Here is a 20,354-nt window from a genome sequence, read left to right as displayed (position 1 = left end):
TCTGTTTCAGCCTCTGGGTACTGTAGGGGTGGGGGATGGTGTTGTGCTGGTCTGTTTCAGCCCTCTGGGTACTGTAGGGGGGGTGGTGTTGTGCTGGTCTGTTTCAGCCCTCTGGGTACTGTAGGGGGGGTGGTGTTGTGCTGGTCTGTTTCAGCCCCTCTGGGTACTGTAGGGGGGGTGGTGTTGTGCTGGTCTGTTTCAGCCCTCTGGGTACTGTAGGGGGGGGGTGTGGTGTTGTGCTGGTCTGTTTCAGCCCTCTGGGTACTGTAGGGGGGGGTGGTGTTGTGCTGGTCTGTTTCAGCCCTCTGGGTACTGTAGGGGGGGGGTGGTGTTGTGCTGGTCTGTTTCAGCCCTCTGGGTACTGTAGGGGGGGTGGTGTTGTGCTGGTCTGTTTCAGCCCTCTGGGTACTGTAGGGGGGGGGTGCTGGTCTGTTTCAGCCTCTGGGTACTGTAGGGGGGGTGCTGGTCTGTTTCAGCCCTCTGGGTACTGTAGGGGGGGTGGTGTTGTGCTGGTCTGTTTCAGCCCTCTGGGTACTGTAGGGGGGGTGGTGTTGTGCTGGTCTGTTTCAGCCCTCTGGGTACTGTAGGGGGGGGGGTGGGGGGGGGGGTTGGTGTTGTGCTGGTCTGTTTCAGCCTCTCTGGGTACTGTAGGGGGGGTGGTGTTGTGCTGGTCTGTTTCAGCCCTCTGGGTACTGTAGTGGGGGGTGGTGTTGTGCTGTCTGTTTCAGCCCTCTGGGTACTGTAGGGGGGGGGGTGGGGTGCTGGTCTGTTTCAGCCCTTCTGGGTACTGTAGGGGGGGGGGGGGGGGGGTGCTGGTCTGTTTCAGCCCTCTGGGTACTGTAGGGGGGGTGGGGTTGTGCTGGTCTGTTTCAGCCCTCTGGGTACTGTAGGGGGGGTGGTGTTGTGCTGGTCTGTTTCAGCCCTCTGGGTACTGTAGGGGGGGGGGGGTGTGCTGGTCTGTTTCAGCCCTCTGGGTACTGTAGGGGGGGGTGGTGTTGTGCTGGTCTGTTTCAGCCCTCTGGGTACTGTAGGGGGGGGGGTGCTGGTCTGTTTCAGCCCTCTGGGTACTGTAGGGGGGGGTGGTGTTGTGCTGGTCTGTTTCAGCCTCTGGGTACTGTAGGGGGGGGTGGTGTTGTGCTGGTCTGTTTCAGCCCTCTGGGTACTATAGGGGGGGGGGGTGGTGTTGTGCTGGTCTGTTTCAGCCCTCTGGGTACTGTAGGGGGGTGGTGTTGTGCTGGTCTGTTTCAGCCCTCTGGGTACTGTAGGGGGGGGTGTTGTCTGGTCTGTTCAGCCCTCTGTACTGTAGGGGGGGGTGCTGGTCTGTTTCAGCCCTCTGGGTACTGTAGGGGGGGGGGTGCTGGTCTGTTTCAGCCCTCTGGGTACTGTAGGGGGGGGGTGCTGGTCTGTTTCAGCCCTCTGGGTACTGTAGGGGGGGGTGTGTGCTGGTCTGTTTCAGCCCTCTGGGTACTGTAGGGGGGGGTGGTGTTGTGCTGGTCTGTTTCAGCCCTCTGGGTACTGTAGGGGGGGGTGGTGTTGTGCTGGTCTGTTTCAGCCCTCTGGGTACTGTAGGGGGGGGTGGTTTGTGCTGGTCTGTTTCAGCCCTCTGGGTACTGTAGGGGGGTGGTGTTGTGCTGGTCTGTTTCAGCCCTCTGGGTACTGTAGGGGGGGGTGGTCGTTGTGCTGGTCTGTTTCAGCCCTCTGGGTACTGTAGGGGGGGTGGTGTTGTGCTGGTCTGTTTCAGCCCTCTGGGTACTGTAGGGGGGGTGGTGTTGTTCTGGTCTGTTTCAGCCCTCTGGGTACTGTAGGGGGGGTGGTGTTGTGCTGGTCTGTTTCAGCCCTCTGGGTACTGTAGGGGGGGTGGTGTTGTGCTGGTCTGTTTCAGCCCTCTGGTACTGTAGGGGGGGTGGTGTTGTGCTGGTCTGTTTCAGCCCTCTGGGTACTGTAGGGGGGGTGGTGTTGTGCTGGTCTGTTTCAGCCCTCTGGGTACTGTAGGGGGGGTGGTGTTGTGCTGGTCTGTTCAGCCCTCTGGGTACTGTAGGGGTGGTGCTGGTCTGTTTCAGCCCTCTGGGTACTGTAGGGGGGGGTGGTGTTGTGCTGGTCTGTTTCAGCCCTCTGGTACTGTAGGGGGGTGGTGTGCTGGTCTGTTTCAGCCCTCTGGGTACTGTAGGGGGGGGGTGTTGTGCTGGTCTGTTTCAGCCCTCTGGGTACTGTAGGGGGGGTGGTGTTGTGCTGGTCTGTTTCAGCCCTCTGGGTACTGTAGGGGGGGGGGTGGTGTTGTGCTGGTCTGTTTCAGCCCTCTGGGTACTGTAGGGGGGTGGTGTTGTGCTGGTCTGTTTCAGCCCTCTGGGTACTGTAGGGGGGTGGTGTTGTGCTGGTCTGTTTCAGCCCTCTGGGTACTGTAGGGGGGGTGGTGTGTGCTGGTCTGTTTCAGCCCTCTGGGTACTGTAGGGGGGGGGGTGGTGTTGTGCTGGTCTGTTTCAGCCCTCTGGGTACTGTAGGGGGGGGTGGTGTTGTGCTGGTCTGTTTCAGCCCTCTGGGTACTGTAGGGGGGTGGTGTGTGTGGCTGGTCTGTTTCAGCCCTCTGGGTACTGTAGGGGGGGGTGGTGTGTGCTGGTCTGTTTCAGCCCTCTGGGTACTGTAGGGGGGGGTGGTGTTGTGCTGGTCTGTTTCAGCCCTCTGGGTACTGTAGGGGGGGTGGTGTTGTGCTGTCTGTTTCAGCCCTCTGGGTACTGTAGGGGGGGTGGTGTTGTGCTGGTCTGTTTCAGCCCTCTGGGTACTGTAGGGGGGGGGTGTGGTCTGTTTCTGCTCTGGGTACTGTAGGGGGGGGTGGTGTTGTGCTGGTCTGTTTCAGCCCTCTGGGTACTGTAGGGGGGGTGCTGGTCTGTTTCAGCCCTCTGGGTACTGTAGGGGGGTGGTGTTGTGCTGGTCTGTTTCAGCCCTCTGGGTACTGTAGGGGGGGTGGTGTTGTGCTGGTCTGTTTCAGCCCTCTGGGTACTGTAGGGGGGGGGGGTGGTGTTGTGCTGGTCTGTTTCAGCCCTCTGGGTACTGTAGGGGGGGTGGTGTTGTGCTGGTCTGTTTCAGCCCTCTGGGTACTGTAGGGGGGGGTGGTGTTGTGCTGGTCTGTTTCAGCCCTCTGGGTACTATAGGGGGGGGGGTGGTGTTGTGCTGGTCTGTTTCAGCCCTCTGGGTACTGTAGGGGGGTGGTGTTGTGCTGGTCTGTTTCAGCCCTCTGGGTACTGTAGGGGGGGTGGTGTTGTGCTGGTCTGTTTCAGCCCTCTGGGTACTGTAGGGGGGGTGGTGTTGTGCTGGTCTGTTTCAGCCCTCTGGGTACTGTAGGGGGGGTGCTGGTCTGTTTCAGCCCTCTGGGTACTGTAGGGGGGGTGGTGTTGTGCTGGTCTGTTTCAGCCCTCTGGGTACTGTAGGGGGGGTGGTGTTGTTCATGTCTGTTTCAGCCCTCTGGGTACTGTAGGGGGGGTGGTGTTGTGCTGGTCTGTTTCAGCCCTCTGGGTACTGTAGGGGGGGTGGTGTTGTGCTGGTCTGTTTCAGCCCTCTGGGTACTGTAGGGGGGGTGGTGTTGTGCTGGTCTGTTTCAGCCCTCTGGGTACTGTAGGGGGGGTGGTGTTGTGCTGGTCTGTTTCAGCCCTCTGGGTACTGTAGGGGGGGTGGTGTTGTGCTGGTCTGTTTCAGCCCTCTGGGTACTGTAGGGGTGGTGCTGGTCTGTTTCAGCCCTCTGGGTACTGTAGGGGGGGGGGTGGTGTTGTGCTGGTCTGTTTCAGCCCTCTGGGTACTGTAGGGGGGGTGCTGGTCTGTTTCAGCCCTCTGGGTACTGTAGGGGGGTGGTGTTGTGCTGGTCTGTTTCAGCCCTCTGGGTACTGTAGGGGGGGTGGTGTTGTGCTGGTCTGTTTCAGCCCTCTGGGTACTGTAGGGGGGGGGGGTGGTGTTGTGCTGGTCTGTTTCAGCCCTCTGGGTACTGTAGGGGGGGGTGGTGTTGTGCTGGTCTGTTTCAGCCCTCTGGGTACTGTAGGGGGGGTGGTGTGCTGGTCTGTTTCAGCCCTCTGGGTACTGTAGGGGGGGTGGTGTTGTGCTGGTCTGTTTCAGCCCTCTGGGTACTGTAGGGGGGGGGGGTGGTGTTGTGCTGGTCTGTTTCAGCCCTCTGGGTACTGTAGGGGGGGTGGTGTTGTGCTGGTCTGTTTCAGCCCTCTGGGTACTGTAGGGGGGGTGGTGTTGTGCTGGTCTGGTCTGTTTCAGCCCTCTGGGTACTGTAGGGGGGTGGTGTGGTGCTGGTCTGTTTCAGCCCTCTGGGTACTGTAGGGGGGGTGGTGTTGTGCTGGTCTGTTTCAGCCCTCTGGGTACTGTAGGGGGGGTGGTGTTGTGCTGGTCTGTTTCAGCCCTCTGGGTACTGTAGGGGGGGTGGTGTTGTGCTGGTCTGTTTCAGCCCTCTGGGTACTGTAGGGGGGGTGGTGTTGTGCTGGTCTGTTTCAGTGTCTGTTCTGTCTGGAGTGTGTGGACCAGCTCTCTGAGCTCCACCATGTCTCTCTCCAGCTCTGTGAATGTATCCCTCTCAATGATGGAGGAGCAGTGCAGCTGTGGGACCTGGGTGTGTTCAGCGCTGGGGGGGGATGACTATCCTCGTCTGCAGGACAGTTTGAAGAGGTGTGATCGGACTCGCTCGGGGTGGGGGTGTCATCACCAAGAGAAAGCTTCTCCTGCCGTGCTCTCTCTTTGATTCTGTAAAAGTTATGTTGTAAGTGTATGAAGTTGCCCTGCAGCACCACTGCTCCATTCTGGTCCAGGTTGACAGAGGGTGTCTCCGTCTCAGGGTCCTTGTTTTCCAGTGTTCTGATGTTCCACCCTCCTCCAATACCCTCTCTCTTAAAAGAGGGATAGTGTGCTCTTATAGCAGTGTGCCATGCCCAGGGATGGTCTGTGTGGAAGATTAGGTTGCTTGCGTTCCGTTTTTTGTAGCAGTCAGCAAAAAGTGTCTCTGGATTGTCCATGAGGAGCTTCTCTTTGTACTCTTTCCGTGCCTTGTCATTTTTTTATTTAAATCCAAGGGGGGGTACTGTGATGTGGTGGACTCTGCACAGAGGGAAGCCATGGAGTATGGCCAAAGAGGCCTCTGCATTTGGGTGGGGGAGGAACTCTGCTGCCATTGTTGGGCTCAGGGGCTTCACACCTCTCACTTAACACCTCGGTGCGAATTGAAGTTGCAGCCGGGTCTTTCTTTCCTAGCAAGCTTGGTAGCCTTTTTTAGCTAGATAGTAAACAAAAGTGAAATAAACAATACAAATGAACAGTAAACATCTCTCTCTCTCTCTCTAGTTGGGAGGTGTTGAGGTTCCTGCTGTCTAATCTCAGGTGGTGGATGGAGGAGTATCGCTTCGATGGCTTCAGGTTCGACGGCGTCTCATCCATGCTCTACCACCACCACGGCATCGGTGAGACGTGTGTGTTAGTGCGTGCGTGCCTCCCCATCATATCACTGTTCAAACCAGACAGGCTTTGAGTTATGCAACTCTCAATAGACACTCACACACAGTTATGTACCTCTCAATATAAAGAGATGAAAAGATAGAGAGGGGGAGTAGGCATGAGAAGGAAAGGGAGAGAGAGAGAGCAGGAGAGGGAGATACTGTAGTTCATTTTAGTCAGTAATGTTTGAGACCTTGGAGTTCCAAGTGAATAAAAGTGAGAATCTGTCTGAACTCAACAGAGCTCTCTCTCTCTCTCCCTCTTGCTCTCTCTCTTGCTCTCTCTCTCTCCCCCTCCCCCCCTTCCCCCCTCTCTCTCTCTCTTGCTCTCTCTCTCTTGCTCGCTCGCTCTCTCTTGCTCGCTCGCTCTCTCTTGCTCGCTCGCTCTCTCTTGCTCGCTCGCTCTCTCTTGCTCGCTCGCTCTCTCTTGCTCGCTCGCTCTCTCTTGCTCGCTCTCTCTCGCTCTCTCTCTCTCTCCCCCCTCCCCCCTCTCTCTCTCCCCCCCTCCCCCCTCTCTCTCTCTCTATCTATCTCTCTCTCTCCTCCCTCTCTCGCTCCACAGCCATGTCTTTCTCTGGTGGTTACAGTGAGTACTTTGGGATGCAGGTTGATGAGGAGTCTATCATCCATCTGATGCTGTCCAACCACATCCTACACACACTCTACCCCGACTGCATTACCATCGCAGAGGTAAGGACACACTCTACCCCGACTGCATTACCATCGCAGAGGTAAGGACACACTCTACCCCGACTGCATTACCATCGCAGAGGTAAGGACACACTCTACCCCGACTGCATTACCATCGCAGAGGTAAGGACACACTCTACCCCGACTGCATTACCATCGCAGAGGTAAGGACACACTCTACCCCGACTGCATTACCATCGCAGAGGTAAGGACACACTCTACCCCGACTGCATTACCATCGCAGAGGTAAGGACACACTCTACCCCGACTGCATTACCATCGCAGAGGTAAGGACACACTCTACCCCGACTGCATTACCATCGCAGAGGTAAGGACACACTCTACCCCGACTGCATTACCATCGCAGAGGTAAGGACACACTCTACCCCGACTGCATTACCATCGCAGAGGTAAGGACACACTCTACCCCGACTGCATTACCATCGCAGAGGTAAGGACACACTCTACCCCGACTGCATTACCATCGCAGAGGTAAGGACACACTCTACCCCGACTGCATTACCATCGCAGAGGTAAGGACACACTCTACCCCGACTGCATTACCATCGCAGAGGTAAGGACACACTCTACCCCGACTGCATTACCATCGCAGAGGTAAGGACACACTCTACCCCGACTGCATTACCATCGCAGAGGTAAGGACCCACACACCTAACCTTGGACCTATCAGATCAGGATAATCAGAGATCATTCAGGCTACTCATCTCTTTCTCTCAGATCTTAAAGACATCCTTCACATACTCTACCTAACCTTGGACCTATCAGATCAGGATAATAATACTCTACCTAACCTTGGACCTATCAGATCAGGATAATAATACTCTACCTAACCTTGGACCTATCAGATCAGGATAATAATACTCTACCTAACCTTGGACCTATCAGATCAGGATAATAATACTCTACCTAACCTTGGACCTATCAGATCAGGATAATAATACTCTACCTAACCTTGGACCTATCAGATCAGGATAATAATACTCTACCTAACCTTGGACCTATCAGATCAGGATAATAATACTCTACCTAACCTTGGACCTATCAGATCAGGATAATAATACTCTACCTAACCTTGGACCTATCAGATCAGGATAATAATACTCTACCTAACCTTGGACCTATCAGATCAGGATAATAATACTCTACCTAACCTTGGACCTATCAGATCAGGATAATAATACTCTACCTAACCTTGGACCTATCAGATCAGGATAATAATACTCTACCTAACCTTGGACCTATCAGATCAGGATAATAATACTCTACCTAACCTTGGACCTATCAGATCAGGATAATAATACTCTACCTAACCTTGGACCTATCAGATCAGGATAATAATACTCTACCTAACCTTGGACCTATCAGATCAGGATAATAATACTCTACCTAACCTTGTGGTTCCACTCTAGTTTGCCATATGGGACAGGTGGTTGGTCTAATCTGCATTATCAGACATCATCTAATCTGCATTATCAGACATCATCTAATCTGCATTATCAGACATCATCTAATCTGCATTATCAGACATCATCTAATCTGCATTATCAGACATCATCTAATCTGCATTATCAGACATCATCTAATCTGCATTATCAGACATCATCTAATCTGCATTATCAGACATCATCTAATCTGCATTATCAGACATCATCTAATCTGCATTATCAGACATCATCTAATCTGCATTATCAGACATCATCTAATCTGCATTATCAGACATCATCTAATCTGCATTATCAGACATCATCTAATCTGCATTATCAGACATCATCTAATCTGCATTATCAGACATCATCTAATCTGCATTATCAGACATCATCTAATCTGCATTATCAGACATCATCTAATCTGCATTATCAGACATCATCTAATCTGCATTATCAGACATCATCTAATCTGCATTATCAGACATCATCTAATCTGCATTATCAGACATCATCTAATCTGCATTATCAGACATCATCTAATCTGCATTATCAGACATCATCTAATCTGCATTATCAGACATCATCTAATCTGCATTATCAGACATCATCTAATCTGCATTATCAGACATCATCTAATCTGCATTATCAGACATCATCTAATCTGCATTATCAGACATCATCTAATCTGCATTATCAGACATCATCTAATCTGCATTATCAGACATCATCTAATCTGCATTATCAGACATCATCTAATCTGCATTATCAGACATCATCTAATCTGCATTATCAGACATCATCTAATCTGCATTATCAGACATCATCTAATCTGCATTATCAGACATCATCTAATCTGCATTATCAGACATCATCTAATCTGCATTATCAGACATCATCTAATCTGCATTATCAGACATCATCTAATCTGCATTATCAGACATCATCTAATCTGCATTATCAGACATCATCTAATCTGCATTATCAGACATCATCTAATCTGCATTATCAGACATCATCTAATCTGCATTATCAGACATCATCTAATCTGCATTATCAGACATCATCTAATCTGCATTATCAGACATCATCTAATCTGCATTATCAGACATCATCTAATCTGCATTATCAGACATCATCTAATCTGCATTATCAGACATCATCTAATCTGCATTATCAGACATCATCTAATCTGCATTATCAGACATCATCTAATCTGCATTATCAGACATCATCTAATCTGCATTATCAGACATCATCTAATCTGCATTATCAGACATCATCTAATCTGCATTATCAGACATCATCTAATCTGCATTATCAGACATCATCTAATCTGCATTATCAGACATCATCTAATCTGCATTATCAGACATCATCTAATCTGCATTATCAGACATCATCTAATCTGCATTATCAGACATCATCTAATCTGCATTATCAGACATCATCTAATCTGCATTATCAGACATCATCTAATCTGCATTATCAGACATCATCTAATCTGCATTATCAGACATCATCTAATCTGCATTATCAGACATCATCTAATCTGCATTATCAGACATCATCTAATCTGCATTATCAGACATCATCTAATCTGCATTATCAGATATCATCTAATCTGCATTATCAGACATCATCTAATCTGCATTATCAGACATCATCTAATCTGCATTATCAGACATCATCTAATCACACTTTCACACTTCCATCTAGAGAACCGGAGATGATACACTTCCATCTAGAGAACCAGAGATAATACACTTCCATCTAGAGAACCGGAGATGATACACTTCCATCTAGAGAACCAGAGATAATACACTTCCATCTAGAGAACCAGAGATAATACACTTCCATCTAGAGAATCAGAGATAATACACTTCCATCTAGAGAACCGGAGATGATACACTTCCATCTAGAGAACCAGAGATAATACACTTCCATCTAGAGAATCAGAGATAATACACTTCCATCTAGAGAATCAGAGATAATACACTTCCATCTAGAGAATCAGAGATAATACACTTCCATCTAGAGAACCAGAGATAATACACTTCCATCTAGAGAACCAGAGATAATACACTTCCATCTAGAGAACCGGAGATAATACACTTCCATCTAGAGAACCGGAGATAATACACTTCCATCTAGAGAACCAGAGATAATACACTTCCATCTAGAGAATCAGAGATAATACACTTCCATCTAGAGAATCAGAGATAATACACTTCCATCTAGAGGACCGGAGATAATACACTTCCATCTAGAGAACCGGAGATAATACACTTCCATCTAGAGAACCGGAGATAATACACTTCCATCTAGAGAACCAGAGATAATACACTTCCATCTAGAGAATCAGAGATAATACACTTCCATCTAGAGAATCAGAGATAATACACTTCCATCTAGAGAATCAGAGATAATACACTTCCATCTAGAGAACCGGAGATGATACACTTCCATCTAGAGAACCAGAGATAATACACTTCCATCTAGAGAACCGGAGATGATACACTTCCATTTAGAGAACCAGAGATAATACACTTCCATCTAGAGAACCAGAGATAATACACTTCCATCTAGAGAACCAGAGATAATACACTTCCATCTAGAGAACCAGAGATAATACACTTCCATCTAGAGAATCAGAGATAATACACTTCCATCTAGAGAATCAGAGATAATACACTTCCATCTAGAGGACCAGAGATAATACACTTCCATCTAGAGAACCAGAGATAATACACTTCCATCTAGAGAACCGGAGATAATACACTTCCATCTAGAGAACCAGAGATAATACACTTCCATCTAGAGAATCAGAGATAATACACTTCCATCTAGAGAATCAGAGATAATACACTTCCATCTAGAGAATCAGAGATAATACACTTCCATCTAGAGAACCGGAGATGATACACTTCCATCTAGAGAACCGGAGATAATACACTTCCATCTAGAGAACCGGAGATGATACACTTCCATTTAGAGAACCAGAGATAATACACTTCCATCTAGAGAACCAGAGATAATACACTTCCATCTAGAGAACCAGAGATAATACACTTCCATCTAGAGAACCAGAGATAATACACTTCCATCTAGAGAATCAGAGATAATACACTTCCATCTAGAGAATCAGAGATAATACACTTCCATCTAGAGAATCGGAGATAATACACTTCCATCTAGAGAACCGGAGATGATACACTTCCATCTAGAGAACCAGAGATAATACACTTCCATCTAGAGAACCGGAGATGATACACTTCCATTTAGAGAACCAGAGATAATACACTTCCATCTAGAGAACCAGAGATAATACACTTCCATCTAGAGAACCGGAGATGATACACTTCCATTTAGAGAACCAGAGATAATACACTTCCATCTAGAGAACCAGAGATAATACACTTCCATCTAGAGAACCGGAGATGATACACTTCCATCTAGAGAACCAGAGATAATACACTTCCATCTAGAGAACCAGAGATAATACACTTCCATTTAGAGAACCAGAGATAATACACTTCCATCTAGAGAACCAGAGATAATACACTTCCATCTAGAGAACCAGAGATAATACACTTCCATCTAGAGAACCAGAGATAATACACTTCCATCTAGAGAACCAGAGATGATACACTTCCATCTAGAGAACCGGAGATGATACACTTCCATCTAGAGAACCGGAGATGATACACTTCCATCTAGAGAACCAGAGATGATACACTTCCATCTAGAGAACCAGAGATGATACACTTCCATCTAGAGAACCAAAGATGATACACTTCCATCTAGAGAACCAGAGATGATACACTTCCATCTAGAGAACCAAAGATGATACACTTCCATCTAGATCAGTGGTCACCAACCAATGCATTCCTAGTCGATCACCAAACATTTCTGTCAAAAAAGCAACGATAAAGCCTTGCGTTCCTATTTTCTTTACTGGTCTCGCGAGGTTGGCAGTAGGTGCACCCCATTCAGCTTTAGTGTGCCGGGAAGGCGAAGTGTTCGGATTTTGAACCATTTCACGTGTCTGAAGGTACAAACTCTGCCTTACCTGCGGGCCCGGAGAGAAAATCAGTTGCACTATAGGGCCTACCGTTGGCCAATCGGATGGCTCAGATGACCGTGTCTGCAATAAAGTAGCAGGCTTAAAAGAAAGCTACAGCGAAGTGAATACTGTAAGATTTCGAAACATCTAAAGCCATGTCGAGAGAGCTTACTGCACAAACCTCATTGATACAGTACTGTTTTTAATGGGTTTAATGATGTGTAGCGTAGCTCAGCTGGTAGAGCACGGCGTTTGCAACGCCAGGGTTGTGGGTTCGATTCCCACGGGGGGCCAGTATGAAAATATATGCACTCACTTAACTGTAAGTCGCTCTGGATAAGAGCGTTTGCTAAATATGTAAAATGTATAGGGTTACGTTTTTTAAGTCTTGTTAAAACAAAATCTGAGGGGTAGGTCTCAGCTTGCATTTTGACTCATAAAGTGATGGTGACCACTGATCTAGAGAATCAGAGATAATACACTTCCATCAGGAGAATCAGAGATAATACACTTCCATCAGGAGAATCAGAGATGATACACTTCCATCAGGAGAATGAGATAATTCTTCCTCCCTATCTTCTCTAGCATATGACTCATCACATCTCACTCTGACATGTAGTCTATCTAATCTCTGTATTGTCTAATTTCACTCTGTTGTATTGTCACGTGCAACACTATTATCTCAAAGAATACAAACACGGTACTATCATTCCCTGTTTCCCCTCTCTTCTTCCTAATCTCCTTATCCCACCCTTTCTGTCTCCCCTTATCTCCTTCAACTTTTCCATCTATTCAGCTTTCACTCTCCTTACAAAACCCACAGTGCCTTCAGAAAGTATTCACACCCCTTGATTTATTCCACATTTTGTTGTCACAAGCCTGAATTCTAAATAGATTTAATTGATTTTTTTCCTCACCCATCTACACACAATAACCCATAATGACAAAGTGAAAAAAATGTTTTTAGAAATGTTTGAAAATGTATTGAAATGAAATAGAGAAATATCTCATTTACAAAGATGGAGAACAGATATGCTAATGGTCTTTCTCTCGCTCTGTTCTCTCGCTCTCTTTGTCTTGCTCTCTCTCTCTCTCTCTCTCTGTCTCTCTCTGTCTCTCTCTGTCTCTCTCTGTCTCTCTCTGTCTCTCTGTCTCTCTCTGTCTCTCTCTGTCTCTCTCTGTCTCTCTCTCTCTCTCTGTCTCTCTCTTTCTCTCTCTTTCTCTCTCTCTCTCTCTTCTCTCTCTCTCTCTTTCTGTCTCTCTCTCTCTCTCTCTCTCTCTCTTCTTCTCTCTCTCTCTCTCTCTCTCTCTCTCTCTCTCTCTCTCTCCTCTCTCTCTCTCTCTCTCTCTCTAGGATGTATCAGGAATGCCAGGGTTGTGTAAGTCAGTGAAGAATGGGGGACTTGGCTTTGACTACAGACTCAACATGGCTGTACCTGACAAATGGATTCAGGTGAGACTATTGGGTCTGAGACTATTGGTCTGAGACTATTGGCTCTGAGACTATTGGCTCTGAGACTATTGGCTCTGAGACTATTGGGTCTGAGACTATTGGGTCTGAGACTATTGGGTCTGAGACTATTGGGTCTGAGACTATTGGGTCTGAGACTATTGGGTCTGAGACATACAGTGGGGAAAAAAAGTATTTAGTCAGCCACCAATTGTGCAAGTTCTCCCACTTAAAAAGATGAAGAGGCCTGTAATTTTCATCATAGGTACACGTCAACTATGACAGAGAAAATGAGGGGAAAAAAATCCAGAAAATCACATTGTAGGATTTTTTATGAATTTATTTGCAAATTATGGTGGAAAATAAGTATTTGGTCAATAACAAAAGTTTCTCAATACTTTGTTATATACCCTTTGTTGGCAATGACACAGGTCAAACGTTTTCTGTAAGTCTTCACAAGGTTTTCACACACTGTTTCTGGTATTTTGGCCCATTCCTCCATGCAGATCTCCTCTAGAGCAGTGATGTTTTGGGGGCTGTCGCTGGGCAACATGGACTTTCAACTCCCTCCAAAGATTTTCTATGGGGTTGAGATCTGGAGACTGGCTAGGCCACTCCAGGACCTTGAAATGCTTCTTACGAGGCCACTCCTTCGTTGCCCGGGCGGTGTGTTTGGGATCATTGTCATGCTGAAAGACCCAGCCACGTTTCATTTTCAATGCCCTTGCTGATGGAAGGAGGTTTTCACTCAAAATCTCACGATACATGGCCCCATTCATTCTTTCCTTTACACGGATCAGTCGTCCTGTCCCTTTGCAGAAAAACAGCCCCAAAGCATGATGTTTCCACCCCCATGCTTCACAGTAGGTATGGTGTTCTTTGGATGCAACTCAGCATTCTTTGTCCTCCAAACACGACGAGTTGAGTAATTACCAAAAAGTTCTATTTTGGTTTCATCTGACCATATGACATTCTCCCAATCCTCTTCTGGATCATCCAAATGCACTCTAGCAAACTTCAGACGGGCCTGGACATGTACTGGCTTAAGCAGGGGGACACGTCTGGCACTGCAGGATTTGAGTCCCTGGCGGCGTAGTGTGTTACTGATGGTAGGCTTTGTTACTTTGGTCCCAGCTCTCTGCAGGTCATTCACTAGGTCCCCCCGTGTGGTTCTGGGATTTTTGCTCACCATTCTTGTGATAATTTTGACCCCACGGGGTGAGATCTTGCGTGGAGCCCCAGATCGAGGGAGATTATCAGTGGCCTTGTATGTCTTCCATTTCCTAATAATTGCTCCCACAGTTGATTTCTTCAAACCAAGCTGCTTACCTATTGCAGATTCAGTCTTCCCAGCCTGGTGCAGGTCTACAATTTTGTTTCTGGTGTCCTTTGACAGTTCTTTGGTCTTGGCCATAGTGGAGTTTGGAGTGTGACTGTTTGAGGTTGTGGACAGGTGTCTTTTATACTGATAACAAGTTCAAACAGGTGACATTAATACAGGTAACGAGTGGAGGACAGAGGAGCCTCTTAAAGATGAAGTTACAGGTCTGTGAGAGCCAGAAATCTTGCATGTTTGTAGGTGACCAAATACTTATTTTCCACCATAATTTGCAAATAAATTCATTAAAAGTCCTACAATGTGATTTTCTGGATTTTTTTTCTCATTTTCTCTGTCATAGTTGACGTGTACCTATGATGAAAATTACAGGCCTCTCATCTTTTTAAGTGGGAGAACTTGCACAATTGGTGGCTGACTAAATACTTGTTTTCCCCACTGTATCTCTAATCAATTAAATTTACATTTACATTTTAGTCATTTAGCTCTTATCCAGAGCGATTTACAGGAGCAATTATGGTTAAGTGCCTTGCTCAAGGGCACATCGACAGATTATACACCTAGTCGGCTCGGGGTTAGAACCAGCGACCTTTCGGTTACTGGCACAACGCTCTTAACCACTAAGCTACCTGCCGCCCCAAATCATGATGAAGCTGAATGACTTAGAGCCTCTAGCAACCTGTTATCAACGTTCGATCTGGCCCCCACACACACACACACACACACACACACACACACACACACACACACAGGTCTTCGTGGCTGGTTGTATTCAGTACTTTATGTGGATAGTCCCATAGATGCTCTTCAGATGGTCTTACTATCAACAAACTATCTGTTGAAAAGCAACTACTTGTTAAGATTACGGTTAGGATTAGGTTTAGAGTAAGGGTTAAGGTTAGGGGATAGTTAGTTGAAATGTTGTTGACAGTTATTGAATGTTTACTGACCATCTAAAACCATCTACTATCCCAATAAATGGTTACCCTCCACTCTATCCAGTGTCTGTTTGAAGCCACTAATGAGGCGTGTATTAATTCTACTGACTGAGGAACACATGCTCTCTCCTCTCCTGTTATCACAACCTGTCTCATCTCCTGTTATTACAACCTGTCTGTCTCTCTCCTCTCCTGTTATCACAACCTGTCTCATCTCCTGTTATCACAACCTGTCTGTCTCTCTCCTTTCCTGTTATCACAACCTGTCTCCTCTCCTGTTATCACAACCTGTCTGTCTCTCTCCTCTCCTGTTATCACAACCTGTCTCCTCTCCTGTTATCACAACCTGTCTGTCTCTCCTCTCCTGTTATCACAACATGTCTGTCTCTCCTCTCCTGTTATCACAACCTGTCTGTCTCTCTCCTCTCCTGTTATCACAACCTGTCTGTCTCTCTCTTCTCCTGTTATCACAACCTGTCTGTCTCTCCTGTTATCACAACCTGTTTGTCTCTCCTGTTATCACAACCTGTCTGTCTCTCCTGTTATCACAACCTGTCTGTCTCTCTCTTCTCCTGTTATCACAACCTGTCTGTCTCTCCTGTTATCACAACCTGTCTCCTCTCCTGTTATCACAACCTGTCTGTCTCTCTCCTCTCCTGTTATCACAACCTGTCTCATCTCCTGTTATCACAACCTGTCTCATCTCCTGTTATCACAACCTGTCTCATCTCCTGTTATCACAACCTGTCTGTCTCTCCTCTCCTGTTATCACAACCTGTCTCCTCTCCTGTTATCACAACCTGTCTCTCTCTCTCCTCTCCTGTTATCACAACCTGTCTCATCTCCTGTTATCACAACCTGTCTGTCTCTCTCCTCTCCTGTTATCACAACCTGTCTCATCTCCTGTTATCACAACCTGTCTGTCTCTCTCTTCTCCTGTTATCACAACCTGTCTGTCTCTCCTGTTATCACAACCTGTCTGTCTCTCCTGTTATCACAACCTGTCTGTCTCTCTCTTCTCCTGTTATCACAACCTGTCTGTCTCTCCTGTTATCACAACCTGTCTGTCTCTCCTGTTATCACAACCTGTCTGTCTCTCCTGTTATCACAACCTGTCTGTCTCTCTCTTCTCCTGTTATCACAACCTGTCTGTCTCTCCTGTTATCACAACCTGTCTCCTCTCCTGTTATCACAACCTGTCTGTCTCTCTCCTCTCCTGTTATCACAACCTGTCTCATCTCCTGTTATCACAACCTGTCTCATCTCCTGTTATCACAACCTGTCTCATCTCCTGTTATCACAACCTGTCTGTCTCTCCTCTCCTGTTATCACAACCTGTCTCCTCTCCTGTTATCACAACCTGTCTCTCTCTCTCCTCTCCTGTTATCACAACCTGTCTCATCTCCTGTTATCACAACCTGTCTGTCTCTCTCCTCTCCTGTTATCACAACCTGTCTCATCTCCTGTTATCACAACCTGTCTGTCTCTCTCCTCTCCTGTTATCACAACCTGTCTGTCTCTCTCCTCTCCTGTTATCACAACCTGTCTCCTCTCCTGTTATCACAACCTGTCTGTCTCTCCTGTTATCACAACCTGTCTCCTCTCCTGTTATCACAACCTGTCTGTCTCTCCTCTCCTGTTATCACAACCTGTCTGTCTCTCCTGTTATCACAACCTGTCTGTCTCTCTCCTCTCCTGTTATCACAACCTGTCTCCTCTCCTGTTATCACAACCTGTCTGTCTCTCTCTTCTCCTGTTATCACAACCTGTCTCCTCTCCTGTTATCACAACCTGTCTGTCTCTCTCTTCTCCTGTTATCACAACCTGTCTCCTCTCCTGTTATCACAACCTGTCTGTCTCTCTCCTCTCCTGTTATCACAACCTGTCTCCTCTCCTGTTATCACAACCTGTCTGTCTCTCTCCTCTCCTGTTATCACAACCTGTCTCCTCTCCTGTTATCACAACCTGTCTGTCTCTCCTGTTATCACAACCTGTCTCCTCTCCTGTTATCACAACCTGTCTCTCTCCTCTCCTGTTATCACAACCTGTCTCTCTCCTCTCCTGTTATCACAACCTGTCTCCTCTCCTGTTATCACAACATGTCTATCTCTCCTCTCCTGTTATCACAACCTGTCTGTCTCTCTCCTCTCCTGTTATCACAACCTGTCTGTCTCTCCTGTTATCACAACCTGTCTGTCTCTCTCCTCTCCTGTTATCACAACCTGTCTCCTCTCCTGTTATCACAACCTGTCTGTCTCTCTCTTCTCCTGTTATCACAACCTGTCTGTCTCTCCTGTTATCACAACCTGTCTGTCTCTCTCCTCTCCTGTTATCACAACCTGTCTGTCTCTCCTGTTATCACAACCTGTCTCCTCTCCTGTTATCACAACCTGTCTGTCTCTCCTGTTATCACAACCTGTCTGTCTCTCCTGTTATCACAACCTGTCTCCTCTCCTGTTATCACAACCTGTCTGTCTCTCCTGTTATCACAACCTGTCTATCTCTCCTCTCCTGTTATCACAACCTGTCTGTCTCTCCTCTCCTGTTATCACAACCTGTCTCCTCTCCTGTTATCACAACCTGTCTCCTCTCCTGTTATCACAACCTGTCTCCTCTCCTGTTATCACAACCTGTCTCCTCTCCTGTTATCACAACCTGTCTGTCTCTCCTCTCCTGTTATCACAACCTGTCTGTCTCTCCTCTCCCTCTCTCCTCCCTCTGTCCTCCCTCTCTACTCTCCAGATAATATATTACTCTATAAAGGTAAACTATAAATCTACTCGTTAGGAGATATTTATGTTTTAGTTGCAATACAATTTTGAGGATGGAAGATTGTTTTAGCCGTAGCTGTAAGGAAACGCGTATAAAGATTTAAATAGATACAAAAGCAACCAAAAGCCTGGAAACCGTTGCTTTATGAGTTGCAGTGTCAGAACAAGGGTATTCAAATCTGAGCCTGAAGGTCCGAAGTAAAGCTGGTTTTCTGTTCTACCTGATGATGAATTGCACCCACCTGGTGTCCCCTGTCTAAATCTGTCCCTGATTAGAGTGAAAGAATGAAAATCAACACTGGAACAACTGGAACAACTGCTACTACTACTACTGCTACTACTACTGCTACTGCTACTACTACTGCTGCTGCTACTGCTGCTGCTACTGCTGCTGCTGCTACTACTACTACTACTACTACTACTATTATTACTATTATTACTATTACTACTACTGCTACTTCAAGGTCCAGATTATAATATCCTGGATCCTAGATAATTATGTGGTGGTCTCATTGGGTGGAGGGGATACATGAAGAGTGTGAGACTATGAGAGAGTGGGAGACTAGGAGAGAGTGGGAGATGTGCCTATGAAAATCATAACTGGCACGCATATCGGTAGAAATTATAGGATAAATTGTAAGCCTCCTCAAACATGAAACTCACGCGCCGTCTATGAAGTGATTTGTTTGACAATGAGATAAAAATATCATGACTGGTTGTGCTCATGCCACATTAAAAAGTAATACATTTGTACTGTTAAATTACATGTCTTTACTATAAAACCCATTTTTAAAAAACACATGGGAAGCTCACATCAACACCAATTAGACCCACTCCAATTCGCATACCACCCCAACAGATCCACAGATGACGCAATCTCTATTGCACTCCACACTGCCCCTCTCCCAGACAGGAACACCTATGTGAGAATGCTGTTCATTGACTACAGCTCAGCGTTCAACACCATAGTGCCCTCCAAGCTCATCACTAAGCTAAGGACGCTGGGACTAAACACCTCCCTCTGCAACTGGATCCTGGACTTCCTGACGTGCAGCCCCCCAGGTGGTGAAGGTTGGCAACAACACATCCGCCACGCTGACCCTCAACACGGGGGCCCCTCAGGGGTGCATGCTTAGTCCCCTCCTGTACTGCCTGTTCACCCACGACTGCGTGGCCGCACACGACTCCAACACCATCATTAAGTTTGCTGAAGACACGACGGGGGTAGGCCTGATCACCGACGACGATGAGACGGCCTACAGGGAGGAGGTCCGAGACCTGGCAGTGTGGTGCCGGAGCAACAACCTCTCCGTCAACGTCAGCAAGACCAAGGAGCTGATCGTGGACTACAGGAAACGGAGGGGCGAGCACGGCCCCATCCACACCGACGGGGCTGTAGTGGAGCAGGTCGAGAGCTTCACGTTCCTCTGTGTCCACGTCACTTAAGGAATTAACATGGTCCACACACACTAACACAGTCGTGAAGAGGGCACGACAACTCCTCTTCCCCCTCAGGAGGCTGAAAAGATTCGGCATGGGCCCTCAGATGCTCCAAAAGGTTCTACAGCTGCACCATCGAGAGCATCTTGACTGGCTGCATCACCGCCTGGTATGGCAACTGCTCGGCGTCCGACCGCAAGGTGGCAAGTGGTACCGATGCACCAAGTCTGGAACCAACAGGACCCTGAACAGCTTCTACCCCCAGGCCATAAGACTACTAACTACTAAATATTTATCAAAATGGCTACCTGGACTATCTGCATCTATCTGACCCGCTTGGCACTAACTCTTTTAGCTCATCAAATACGCTGCTGCTACTGTCTATTATCTATCACTTTACCCCTACCTATATCTACCTCAATTACCTTGTGCCCCTGCACCTTGTACTGATAGCCAAGTTATTATTTGCATTGTTGGGAAGTGCCCGTAAGTAAGCATTTGACTGATAGTCTACATCTGTTTTTTAGGGAGCATGTGACAAATCATTTTTTGATTTGATTTGACATAGGATGTCCCGTGAAAAAATAAACATGCCCCCCTATGGAAATCAAATGCCTTTCCAACTGATTCGTTCTGGCACCTTCCCTGCCTGACATGCACACGCACAGAGAGACTGAAAGAATCACCTACCACCCCCCACCCCCCCCCCGAATGTATTAAATAATATAAACCCTCTCTCCCCTCTCT

General features: G+C 47.3%; 1 protein-coding gene across 1 annotated transcript in view; it reads left to right on the top strand.

The window, feature by feature from the left end:
• Nucleotides 1-4,567: 4,567 nt before the first annotated feature.
• Nucleotides 4,568-20,354, top strand: part of LOC311122259 (1,4-alpha-glucan-branching enzyme-like) — a gene marked incomplete at both ends in the record, with an annotated part of 20,233 nt that continues 4,446 nt past the window's right edge. The window contains 4 exons of the mRNA XM_084196650.1: nucleotides 4,568-4,653; nucleotides 5,323-5,438; nucleotides 6,034-6,161; nucleotides 13,027-13,125. Of these exons, the coding sequence (XP_084052776.1) occupies nucleotides 4,568-4,653; nucleotides 5,323-5,438; nucleotides 6,034-6,161; nucleotides 13,027-13,125 (429 nt within the window). The remainder of the gene's footprint in view (nucleotides 4,654-5,322; nucleotides 5,439-6,033; nucleotides 6,162-13,026; nucleotides 13,126-20,354) is intronic.

The sequence above is a fragment of the Coregonus lavaretus genome, assembly GCF_964263955.1.
Source record: "Coregonus lavaretus genome assembly, contig: HAP1_SCAFFOLD_6832, whole genome shotgun sequence".
Lineage (NCBI taxonomy): Eukaryota > Metazoa > Chordata > Actinopteri > Salmoniformes > Salmonidae > Coregonus > Coregonus lavaretus.
Note: the sequence above shows the minus strand (reverse complement) of the source record. Positions and strands in the feature narration are given on the sequence as shown.